The sequence below is a fragment of the Rhinatrema bivittatum genome, chromosome 6 (genome assembly GCF_901001135.1).
Source record: "Rhinatrema bivittatum chromosome 6, aRhiBiv1.1, whole genome shotgun sequence".
In the NCBI taxonomy this organism is placed as follows: domain Eukaryota; kingdom Metazoa; phylum Chordata; class Amphibia; order Gymnophiona; family Rhinatrematidae; genus Rhinatrema; species Rhinatrema bivittatum.
In genome coordinates this window covers 186,297,376-186,309,965 of record NC_042620.1, presented here as the reverse complement: position 1 = coordinate 186,309,965, position 12,590 = coordinate 186,297,376, and the positions used below count along the sequence as shown (strand labels likewise).

General features: G+C 42.2%; 1 protein-coding gene across 2 annotated transcripts in view; it reads right to left on the bottom strand.

The window, feature by feature from the left end:
• The window catches only part of NBEAL1 (neurobeachin like 1), a 324,484-nt gene that overhangs the window by 176,432 nt on the left and 135,462 nt on the right, over window positions 1-12,590 (bottom strand). For both annotated transcript variants that reach the window (XM_029606300.1, XM_029606301.1), the window contains one exon: window positions 1,489-1,574. In XM_029606300.1, coding sequence (XP_029462160.1) covers window positions 1,489-1,574 — 86 coding nt within the window. The remainder of the gene's footprint in view (window positions 1-1,488; window positions 1,575-12,590) is intronic.

Genomic DNA, 12,590 nt, shown 5'->3' with positions numbered 1-12,590 from the left:
GGTGGAATCTGATGAGGGAGAGGAGGGTGTCTAGGGAGAGAGTAGAGTGCCTGTGGGGAGGAAGGGGGGATCTTACGGAGGAGAGGAGGGTGGTTGGAGGGAGGGAATCTGATGGGGAAGAGAACTGTAAATGGAGGGGAAAAATGAAGAGGGGTGGTGCCTGATAGAGAAGGGGGGGGCTGGGTCGAGAGGAAAGGTATCTGACGGGGAGAGGAGTGCCGCCTTATGAGGAAGAAGGATGGTGAAGGATTGTGCACGATGGAGAAAGGGGAAGAAGCAGAAGTTCCTGTTGGGGAGAAGGTGTCCGTATTGAGGACCGTGGTGTGTCTGATGGAACATGGAGGTGAAGGGGCCTGAGAGGCAGCAGCAGATCAGGATCTTATGGAGGCAGGCTAGCAAGAGGAGGGAAAGAGGCATACAGGAGTCAGAGGGGAAGAGGCAGCACATAAAAGAGAAAGGAGTTGGATGTGGAATTCCCACAGCAGCTGAATGTATGAGAAGACTTTTTGCATGTGCATGTAAGACGTAAAGAGCCAAGTAAGTGGCCCGAGGTGTCTATTTACATGTTACCATAAGTGTGCTAAAATACCTATTTCTTATTTGTCAGAATCTTCTCATGTATTATATGCTGCTTTATTTAATCTATTCTGTAAAAAATTATTATTATTTTTGTATTTTGATTTTTTTCAGTGCATAATGTTTTGGTACACAATTCCCCAGGGTGTATCAAGTACCAAAAGTTGCAATCAGAGACCAAGAAAATGCGGCAGAAAAATACAAAAATAGTCCCAACTGACTGGGCGTCACCAGCTTGATTAAAAGGAACTTCTAGGCACACTGATATGCTGCCTATATACATTACATCTTATAAATTCAGAAGGAAGCTCTCTATGACACAATGCATATACTGAGGCAATCATTAGCAGCGGATGTGAGAGAATGAGATCGCATCCAACGTATCCCTGGCTTATGAGTGAGGATCATTCTTGTTATGTGCGCAAAACAAATCCATCTAGAGACATTACTCCAAAAATACTCAGGGAAGGAATTCCAAATACCATTTATTTTTTTAAAACATTACAAAAGTATATTTTGAAAACTATATTCCTTTATGGGTCCTTATGACATATATACTGTATCTTTATTTTGTTTAATATAATACTTACCAATGAGAAATTCAGGCAAAAAAAGTGAAAAATACTGCAAGTTATGACTGAACTTTTATAGGTCTAACTTTAAAAAAAAATGTATTTGTAACTAGAAATATTCCAACAAAATTACAGTGCTGCTGAGCAGATGAATCATGCTTTTGCTCAGTACATTAGAACATGTGACAGAGTACAATCCACTTTACTTTAAATTGCTACAACTTAATTTCTCATGAAAATATTTTTAGATTTAATTTGGTTTAAAAATAAAACCAGATGATGTATGTACAAGTGATGGGGGGGTAGTAATGGCCCTCAGCTGGATGAATTCTTACAGTACCTTTGGTGTGTAGTGAAGTAGGATTTTACCAGGAAGATCTGCCATCTCTGATTCTAGTGTTTTCCAAGGACACAAACAGTTTGGGCCTGAAAAGAAAAAGATTTTATAAGTCTGTGTGCACCTCATACCAATATAGTAGAAACAGTAAAACCAGCAGATGTAAGTGATTAGGGTTAGTGGCTACTCAGTGTTCTGAAAAGCTTTTCAAAAAAACAGCAGTTCCCATGCTTTATAATGAAAGAAGAAAAATTAGAACAAATTCCCTTCAAAATGATGTTTTCTGGATCAAATACTTGCTTCTCTCAGCTCAATAGTTAATAACAAAGGTGTGACTTCTGGTACTTGTCAGAATAGCTTTACTCAATCCCCAAAACAGGACAGATTTTAAAGACTTTGCATAAACTGAAAAATCTTGGGTCATACTTCAAATCTGGATGGGCCGTTATCATGTGCGTTAGGGCGTTATCATAGGAGATAACAGCCTAATGCACGCGATAACTACCGCATCAAGACTTTAATGAGGGAAAGGGGAGGGGATTGGCGGGGTTTAAAAAAATGTAGGGCCCGGTAGCGCTGTAGGCAATAATGTTTTACACGTTAAATCGCTGGCATTATCGCCGGAAATAACTATACCTTTCCCACTGGCGGTACGAGAGCGAAAGCGTGCAGCGGGCCTGCAACTGCGGGAGGCGAAAATGCACCACTGCGATGCAGCCACCTGCTCAATATCGCTCCCCCTGCCCCTTTTTTTCTTCAACAGCTTATCATTCCGCTATATTTATAGTGGAACGATGAATTCAGGGGTTGGAGCCTCAAACTGTATACAATGTAATTTATAATCCTTTTGGGTCCGATCCTAAATTAAATGACTGAGATTTTCAGAACAGTACTGTGAGAACATAGCCCACAAGCAGAAGCTCCCACCAGACTAGCACAGAACAAAGCAGCACAGCTTTTTGAAAAGACAATGAGCTTTTCAACTCCAATTTTATGCAACTGTATATAGTTTAGTATTAGAGTGTAGAGCATCTATCAAGAAATCATTTGGAAACGCTTTAATCTTGTCATGTGAAAAGGTATAAGCAGAGCATTTTCCTTTTATCCAGGCCTTCAAAAACAGAGGTCTAAGGATCTAAGATGGCAGAAGCGTGACAGCCTGCTGCAGCTTGGAAGATCAAGGCACTCAGCATGGCAGGAAATAGACTGGAGATGTCTAGAAATGATCATCTGGCAGGGAAGCCCAGTGGAGAAAAAAAAAGCTGGCTCCATTTTTAACAGAAAGCATGAAAGAGGGCAGACTTTCAGTGTGTACTATTTCTTCAGGTTTGGTCAGGTCAAAAACGTTTTTGAATCACTTTGGGAAGGTCCTGCATCTATGGGAAAAGCCACATTCAAGCCAGATGGATTTCATATCCAATAGGCAAGAAGACTCATTGGAAGCCATCAATACCAGGCTACTATAATTCTCAAAATCAGAAAAAAAGAAATGAATTTATGAAAGACAAGGTGGAATCTATAGAAGACAGTGAAACTTTATCCTGCGTAAGAAGGCGGAATCTTCAGCTGATTTTCCTAGACTCATTTCTGTACTTGTAGTTGATATGTTTAAAAGGTAGGTATTGAAAGTAGTATCAGAGTCTGATCTCCACGTTGCCTCTGCCCCCACACCTGTTTCCAGAGCTTTTTATCTGCTATATTTTAAAAGAAAGAAGCAGGGGAATATGTGCAGAGTTAGCAACTTTCTTTTGATAGCTTAGATCTCACAGACATGCTGGAATTATCAGGACTGACTGCACCATATACATTAATTAGCATCACCATCAGGGTTAATTTCTCAAAGAAATTTTAAGTCAGAGATAATTCCTTTCTGAATTGTTGAATTAGAATATTTCCCAGTGTAACCAAAAGAAGAGAAAGAAGTTTCTCCTTATTTGATGTAATATTTTCCAGTTGTCAGGTCTTTTGTAACTGATAAAATTCCAAGGGATTTGCTTAATTTTCTCCCATCCTCACAGCCGACTGCATTCCTGTCCAGAAAAGCTGTTTAAGTTCACCTCCTTAGCTGCAGAGTTCCGAGTTGGGAATCTGGCTGAGACCCATGTACTGATATCTTGCCTTCCTGTTTTCCTTACTTTGATAATACATTTCCTTTAGGTTGTGAATTGGATCTCTCCATTATTGTGGTGTAAACAGATAATGTAAAAGAAAATATGAACTAAAATAAAGAACAAAAGGATAAAAGTGAATGAAAATTATTTATTTAAAAATTTATATGCCACCTCAAAGGTTAATTTTCAAAAGTTGAACACATAAAAAATAGCACTCACACATTTAAAATAGCATAAATGTGAATCAGTAGCGTAGGGTGACTGCTGAAGTTGGTGATGCACCATAAAATTTGCTGCTGTCAGGTGCCCTAGAAAACAGTCCACCCTCCTACATTACTTTGAGGTAGATCTTTAAAAAGTGCGCCGGATTTTATAAGATACGCGTGTAGCCACGCGTATCTTATAAAATCCGGGGTCGGCGCGCGCAAGGCTGCGCAAAATCGGCAGCCTGTGCACGCCGAGCCGCGCAACCTGCCTCCATTCCCTTCCCCTACCTAACCCACCTCCCGGCCCTACCTAAATCCCCCCCCTACCTTTGTTGGGCAAGTTACGCCTGCTTGAAGCAGGCGTAACTTGCGTGCGCCGCCTCGCATCCCCCGGCACAGTGCAGGGGGACTCGGGACCGCCCTCCCAGCCCGCCCCCGAACCGTCGCCATGCCCCCGGACCCGCCTCCTGACTCCCGGACCCGCCCCCTCCCGCCCCTTTTATGAAGCTCGGGACTTACGCGCGTCCCGGGGATTTGCGCGCGCCGGCGGCCTATGCAAAATAGGCCGCCGGCGCAGGGCTTTTAAAAGCTAGCCCTTTATGAGCACTGCTTTGCAAAAATCCTATTACTTTTATGCTCACAGCAACCCAATTCTTAGAGGGAAAATTAGCTAAAGCCATCCCTTAAAATAATCACCTAATCTACTAAGATCAGTTTCAATAAGATATGTGAATGAAAAAAATATTTTCTGCAAGAACATTCAAAAGCATTTTTCCACATGCAAATTAAATTAATAAAGAGCAAACTTCTGTTTAAAATAGAAATGAGAAAGAGAGGACCATAATGCCATAAAAGCCAGTGGTAAGTACCATAATTTTCACAGCAAAAATCCAAGTTACACATGATCTGAACCTTTAAAATACAGGCAAACCCTCACCAAATACAAAATAGAAATGTGCCATCAAAAACTGTACTGGAAACCAAAAGCCAGACTGTATTATTATTATTCCTTGCAAAACATCAAGCAATCAAATCAAGAGACATAAAACATTCATAATATTAAAACCATGCTCATAAAAAGAATAAATGTCAACACAGTGACAAACAACCATAATTTTAAAAAAGCGTGCATAAATTTGTTTTAATATTTCTGAAGCAACAATACAATATTTCAAAACATCTGATGAATAAAATATCCAATAATTAAAAAAATGTTCTAATATTTGCCCCCAAAAATAAAATGTTTCAAAATAATAGCACATCAAATTATACTCAATAATTTAAAATAATGATTAAAAAATTTCCTGCTCTCCATACCTGGGCCCTTTTGATTTCCACTCACCCCGAGATTATCACAGATTGGGGAAGTAGGGCCACACAAACTCTCTCTTCTCTCTCTCTCATTCACACACACACACATACTAACACTCATTCTTTCACACATTCCCTCTCTCATGTACATGCCAATGCTCTCACACACACTCCCTCTCTCTCTCCCACGCGCCTGCCTGTGAGAACCTGTGTGTGAATTCACATGCTGTCTCTCACACAGGCTCCCATTCCCCCTCAAACACACACAGGTTCTCACTCTTACATGCTCGCTCACACACAGACACAGGCTCTCACATGCAGGTTTCCACTCCCATACATACATACATACACAGGCTCTCACTCTCACATGCAGGCTGCCACTTTCTCTCTCTCTCACACACACATACACACACACTCTCACATGCAGGTTCCCATTGCCCCCATAGACACACACATTCTCTCTCATACAGATTCATATTGCTACACAAATACACAAGGTCTCACATGATCTTTCTCACATACAGGCTCCTACTCCCACCCACAGACTCTCACACCTACATGCTCTCTCTCACACACACATGCACACACAGGCAGGCTCCCATTCACATCCCTCCCCAAGCAGACTCCATTCATACTCAGTCACTCCCAGGCAGGCTTCCATTCACATACACACACACACACACATACACACACACACCCTGATTAGCATAGAGTACGTACTGGCTGCATGTGGTTTAAAGGCTGGCACACGAAGAAGTGGGAGAATGGTCTTCTTCCTCTTTTCGGCTGCTGGAAGCTTCCTGGGCCTGTTACTCTTTGTGTCCATCAGCAGCCTTCTGGATCTCTTCTTTCTTCAGCCGCTGGCAAAATGGAGTCTGCCAATTGCCTCCTGGGCCTCTATCTCTTCTTGGCCACTGGCGAGATGGAGTCCACTGGTGGCTTCCTGGGCCTCTATCTCTTCTCAGCTGCCAGCGAGATGAGGTTTGCCTGTGGCCTCCCGAGCCTCTATCTCTTCTCAGCTGCCGGCGATATGGGTTCCACCAGAAGCCTCCCAGGCCTCTTCCTCTTCATGGCCGTCTGTGATATAGGGTCCGCCGGCGGCCTCCCAGGCCTCTTCCTCTTCATGGCCGTCAGTGATATGGGGTCCGCTGGCAGCCTCCCAAGCCTCTTCCTCTTCTCGGCCACCGGCAACATAGTGTTCACCAGTGGCCTTCTAGGCCTCTTCCTCTTTGCAACTGCCACTCTCTTGGTGTGCAGGCAGTTGGTGGTGCATGGCACTCCCCATTTCAAAGCTGGTGGTGCTTGTGCACTATGGATGCTATGCCCATGATGCAAATATTAGAAACCTCAACATACCCACGTAAATCAGGGTCCGTGACTAAATTTGTGTGTGTGTAAAAAAGGAACGGGCCACCGGCATTCCAAGGAAGAGCCAACATTTACCTGCTATTTTATAAGCAATTTATGTATGCAAGTTTGGCACCTTACTTGTTTATATTTACTCCTAGTCAACATCTGGAGTAAGTGATTGTTAACATCTTTAAAGTGAGAAAATGATTGAATGAGGGGTCTGGATGAAATGGGGGGGGGGGGGGGGGGGGGGGGGTAAAGACTTCCGGCTGAAAAGCCAAGAGGGTTTTCATGAGCTACAGATGGACTGGATGAACTGGTAGACTAATTGGTGAAACTGGTTATTTCACTGTCACGTACATGTTAGAAAATCTCCCAACTTGAGCTTGTAAAAGTTGACCTACTGGGGGTGGGGGTGGTAAATGCATCTAAATAACGCTTGTAAAGTCTACTCACAAATGCCTTTAAAATTTTAAGTTAAAATACATGGGCATTACATTTGCACAAACCTATCCGGCTAAATTCTGACTTATCTGGCTAAGTAGAGCCTTTGCTACTCCTTAGATGGCCAAATTTGAACTTGTCTGGTTAAGCAGTGCCACTTATCCAGCTAAATTCGACTTATTCATCAGGTATTACTTGGCTGGATAAGTCTGAAAAGTGCTACTTGTCCATTTAAGTAGCACTATTTGGACTTATCCAACTGTCAGGGTCATTCATCAAAATGCTTTATGGTGTTAATGCATGCAATAATGTTTTAAACGCATGCATTAACGCCATAACGCATGCGATAATAATGCTAGCTCAGGACGCGAATGTAAATTTTGGGAAGGGACGGGATTAGGGAGAGACTTAAGCGGGATTTATGAAAATGAGGGGTGATATTGCATCGTGTGATAGCATAACGCATTCTATCGCACAGTTTTAATGCCAGAAATAACTACACCTTTTTTCCTGGCATTAAGCTGTGCGATATGCTCGAAACGGCTGCAACGCAATTTGCAATACATTTTTTTAATTGCTTTTCGGACACTTCTGGGTTTGGGAGGGGAGAGTGGAGTAGAGTAGAGTGGAGTGGAGTGCCTCTGGGGAGGCCCTCACATGGCTGGGGCAAGGTCAAGTCAGTGCCATTTTGGAAACTGGCGCCGACTAGGATGGGTCAAGAGTGTACCTGTCCCCAACACAGGATCCAGAATAAGGGGGCTCTGGAGGGGGCCAGGGCTGGAGGTCTTGAGACACTGGTGAGATCAAGAGGTGGGGGGAGTTATTACTGAGCTGTCGGGGGGGGGGGGGGTCAGGGGATGTATTGGGGCTGGGGATCTTGCTTTCGAGGAGAGTGAAGGGAAGGGGTTCTTGAGACTTTGGGGTGCCTGGTCATCAGGGGGGCCTGGATATCAGGGGGCCACCATTATGTGCATAATTAATGTTTTTTTTTATTTTGGGGGTGTTGGGGCCACCTCAACCAATGGCTCCGAAATTAAATGACGGCCAGCATTGATCCCGCTCAACCTCTCCATTTGGCTGTGGTTTTTTTTTTTGGGGGGGGGGGGGGGGGGGAGGGAAGCAGCAGTTAGGGCTGCCATTATGTTAAATGGCCGCTCGTCACCTTCTTTTGTCTCGCAGGGTTTGGCCATGACACAAAAGAATGCACTATCAAGCCGCAATGTGTTTTCGGGGAGGGACCCCACTATCACGGCAACACCCACTTCACAATAGTGGGACCCCTCCTGCGAAAAAACATAGGCCTAGATTCATCAAGCTGCTAAGTTTGGTACTTAGCAGATAAATGCTGGTATTGAAAACTCACCAGTCTTACTGCTCCAGACATAGCCAGATAACTTGTTAACTAAAAACGTATTCAGCTATGTTGGGGTGATGCAGGTCAGCTCGCCATTATCCAGCTAAGTTAGTCAGATACCCCTAATTTTCAGCATTATCCGATTAACATTACCTTTAGGAGAGCAGAAGAGCAGTCCTAAAGTTAGCCAGATAATTATTTGGATAATTTTAAGATACCTGCCTATATTCAGTGGCACATCCACACCACTGAATATTCTGACTTAATTAGCCGGATAAGTTTACCCCAATTATTTTCCTAGCTGGGCAGCAGATGAATATGGACCTCATTATGTATGCAGAAATCATGTTTTATGCGCATAAATCCAAGTACAGAACCCCCCCTAACCCCCACACCACAAACTCAAGTTCAGCCCCAGACACTTTACTCCACTTCTGAGTTAAATTTTCAGCATTAAGAAACAAGAATTAAGTCTACATGCCTCTCTGGACTGGAGAGTAATAGCTAATGCCTTGATTAACATTGGATTTGCATGGAGCACTGCTAAATTGCACCCACAGTTTTTCTCACATTTGTGTGCTAACCTCCTTGTTAAATCAGGAGTAAAGTTGTTCACACAACTATGCACTAACAGCTGCACACACCTCGTTCTATCTGGTTTATGGTTTATTTCACTTGATCGTTAGGTAAAGAAAAAAGATGTTTGTTTGGTAGACTCCCTCCAAAATGAATAAACATAAATAAGATATAGAAAGAAGGAGAAAATGTACTTCACAATTGTATTTATAATACAGTTTTGAACATTTCTTTTTTATACATATCTTCATATCAGAAATATTTTAGCAAAACTCACAACAGCCCAGGGTCACCACACTCACTTTTTTTTAAACTATTATACACACTTCATAACACAACCAACCAACAACCATACACACATCGCACTCAACCTACATTCATATATAAACCAAGTACACAATATTACTAAGCATCAGCAGAAAGACCCCAACAGAGACCCTTCAGGGGGATTTCTCAACACCATAAATTTACTAATAAAAGACCCAATTGCTATTGTTACACACCAAACAATTCAAATGCAATGCTCAAAACATATAAGATTCACATTACAGTGACCATTAATTATACAAATGAACTTTAATAAGGCTGCATTAATTGTTTGGCGTGTAACAATAGCAATTGGGTCTTTTATTAGTTCATTTATGGTGTTGAGAAATCCCCCTGAAGAAGCTATTTCAGAGTGAAACAGGGGTCTCTGTTGGGGTCTTTCTGCTGATATTTAGTAATATTCAGCCGATGGAGAAGGTACAGGGAAGGGCTACCAAAATGATAAGGGGAATGGAACAACTCCCCTATGAGGAAAGACTAAAGAGGTTAGGACTTTTCAGCTTGGAGAAGAGACGACTGAGGGGGGATATGATAGAGGTGTTTAAAATCATGAGAGGTCTAGAACGGGTAGATGTGAATCGGTTATTTACTCTTTCGGATAGTAGAAAGACTAGGGGACACTCCATGAAGTTAGCATGGGGCACATTTAAAACTAATCGGAGAAAGTTCTTTTTTACTCAACGCACAATTAAACTCTGGAATTTGTTGCCAGAGAATGTGGTTCGTGCAGTTAGTATAGCTGTGTTTAAAAAAGGATTGGATAAGTTCTTGGAGGAGAAGTCCATTACCTGCTATTAAGTTCACTTAGAGAATAGCCACTGCCATTAGCAATGGTTACATGGAATAGACTTAGTTTTTGGGTACTTGCCAGGTTCTTATGGCCTGGATTGGCCACTGTTGGAAACAGGATGCTGGGCTTGATGGACCCTTGGTCTGACCCAGTATGGCATTTTCTTATGTTCTTATGTTCTTAAATCGCTCGTGCACGTAAAATACGGGGGTTATGCGTGCTGCATGCATTTTAGAAGGGGCCCAGCCGCGCACATATCCCTCATTACGTGCATAAGAGCCAGGCCGAAGAAAATGGGCGGGGAGGGGGCGGGACTTGAGGCACTGGTACAGCGGCCATTTGCTACTGCTCCTTTGGAACAGCAACAGGTAAAATAAAAAAAATAGGAGTAGAAAGGATAGGGATAGGGGGAGGGAAGGGAGGTTAGGGTAGGGAAGTTTCCTCCCAATTTGCTCCTTAATTGGAGCAGACTGGGAAGAAATTGGGGAAGGCCACGATGCAAAAATCTACACCCCCCCTTGCATGCAGCACACACGCGGATTGCAAACTCCAGCGCACATGTTATAAAATAGACGTGTCTATGTGTGCCTCCACCTAGCAAAATGCCTTGCACACTAGAGGAGTAGAATTGATGACAAAACTGTAAACCTTCCTGAAAAATTATCAGAAAATCACATTCATTTTTTTTTTTAAGATGACCCAGAATTTTCATTTAAATTAATCAGAATGCAAGCTCTCAGGATTTCAGAGGAAGCCAGAGTCTGTGACCCCTGGCTGAGAACAGTTGTTGTAATGGATGGGCTAGGTAGGAAGGGGAAAGATGATTAAAAATGAGGGGAAAACCTTGTGCCATAGTCCAATACAGACCAGTTCTAATTGATCTGGAAGTCTAAAGGAGTACAAGAAAACTGCCAAGCCACAAATAATATATATTCAGTGATTCAGTCCTGTCTGTCTGGGTGCATAATCTTTGTAGAAGACTGGGTCCAAACTGAGCATGGACCTGCCACCTACACTTTTGAAGGTGACCTTGATCTGATAAGGCTAAGGTAATTTTCAAAAGGGTTAAATTTGAAAAAAGCTAGAAAATCGAAACATAAGCATGATTTTCAATTCTATCCTTGTTCTTTTGGTCCTGGCAGTTTCCTCCTGCTCCTCTGGGTTTCAGATCCATTAGAACTGTTCTCCAATTGGCTATAGCACCACAAGTCTTCATTTGACATACCCTGGGGCTTTTCACTATATTTTATGCTCCTTCTCAATTCATTGAGACCTATAGTGCAAGGATAGTCACTTCTCTGACGGATGTCAGAGAAGTGACTATCCTTGCACTATAGGTCTCCCTTCCTGAAAACTGCAATTGTGGGTCCTGAGTCTGTCCACAAAGTGTCACTGGTGCCCAGTGACTGGGATTCCCTCACTCACAGTGGCTGTGAATGTTGCTTCTGTAACATTCCCAGTCATCCTGGAGAGCAGAAGCCTGGACATCTAGAATTTCTAGTAGGAACTCAGTCACTCATGTAGCTGGGTCTGTCTGGCAGGCTATGCAGGAGACCAGATTCTCAGTCGATATCCATGCTAGTAGTGGTAGTTATTTAGATTATTACAAAGCCTTGTGGTTAGACATAGGAAGGCAGAGATCCTGTATACTTATCTACCCAAATGGTAGCAATCACACTCTATTAGCCGACAACTGGGATATATCCTCAGTAGTAATAACTAGGCAGCCATCTACCATGTTACTATGAAAGGTTCTCCATACAGCAATGCCTTTCCCTCAGCTTCTCAACTGGTCCAATAATAACTTTTGCATATTGTTACATTAATTAAATCCTTCTTTAAGTTCAAACTAAGCTATTTGTTCCAGCTGCCAGTCATCTTTCCTTTTGAAAATGTCACTTTTTTGGTCTCATGAAAAAATTATTTTTGTTGCCCAAAAAAAGAAACAAAATCATTTTTGGAAGGCAGACAATTTGAAAGATTGCCAGTTACAGATTTCTAAAATATACGGTATGGGGCAATTATTAAAACTATACAGGTATTAGCCAAGACCATGGGTACTTTTACCTACAGATTTTACACCAATTCTCAAAGGGAAAGTAAATACAACCCGTTTGAAAATGGTTTAGGGAAAAAGTACCTGCAGAGATTTGCAGCTACTTTTACTGCAGATACTTCTCTGAAAAAACACTGTTCTTAAGTTTTGAAAGTGCAAAACTATGCACATTGTTATCCCATGCTATCTCGACTTAACCCCACCTCTGAGCTCATCTACTTTTCCCAAGATAGATGTACATGCACAGTCGATCCCAGCAAGTAATTTTACCCAGGAAAACGGCGGGCAATTTTCAGACACAGCCCACTTACATGGATCAATGGCTTTTGAAAACTGTTTTCCTCAAACTTTATCCAAATTATTCCTAGGCTGGATTGATTACCTCATTGAAATGTTGAAAACATATTTTAACCTTTTATAAATATGTTAAGTGCTAAAATTCAATTAGATCACATTTTATTTATGTTTACAGAAACATGTACCAAAAGATCTTTCATGATAAACCACCACATATTTCAGATGTACTGAACATATATCTGGACAAATAAGTTTGGTCAGCATCAGGATATCAAATCTCTAC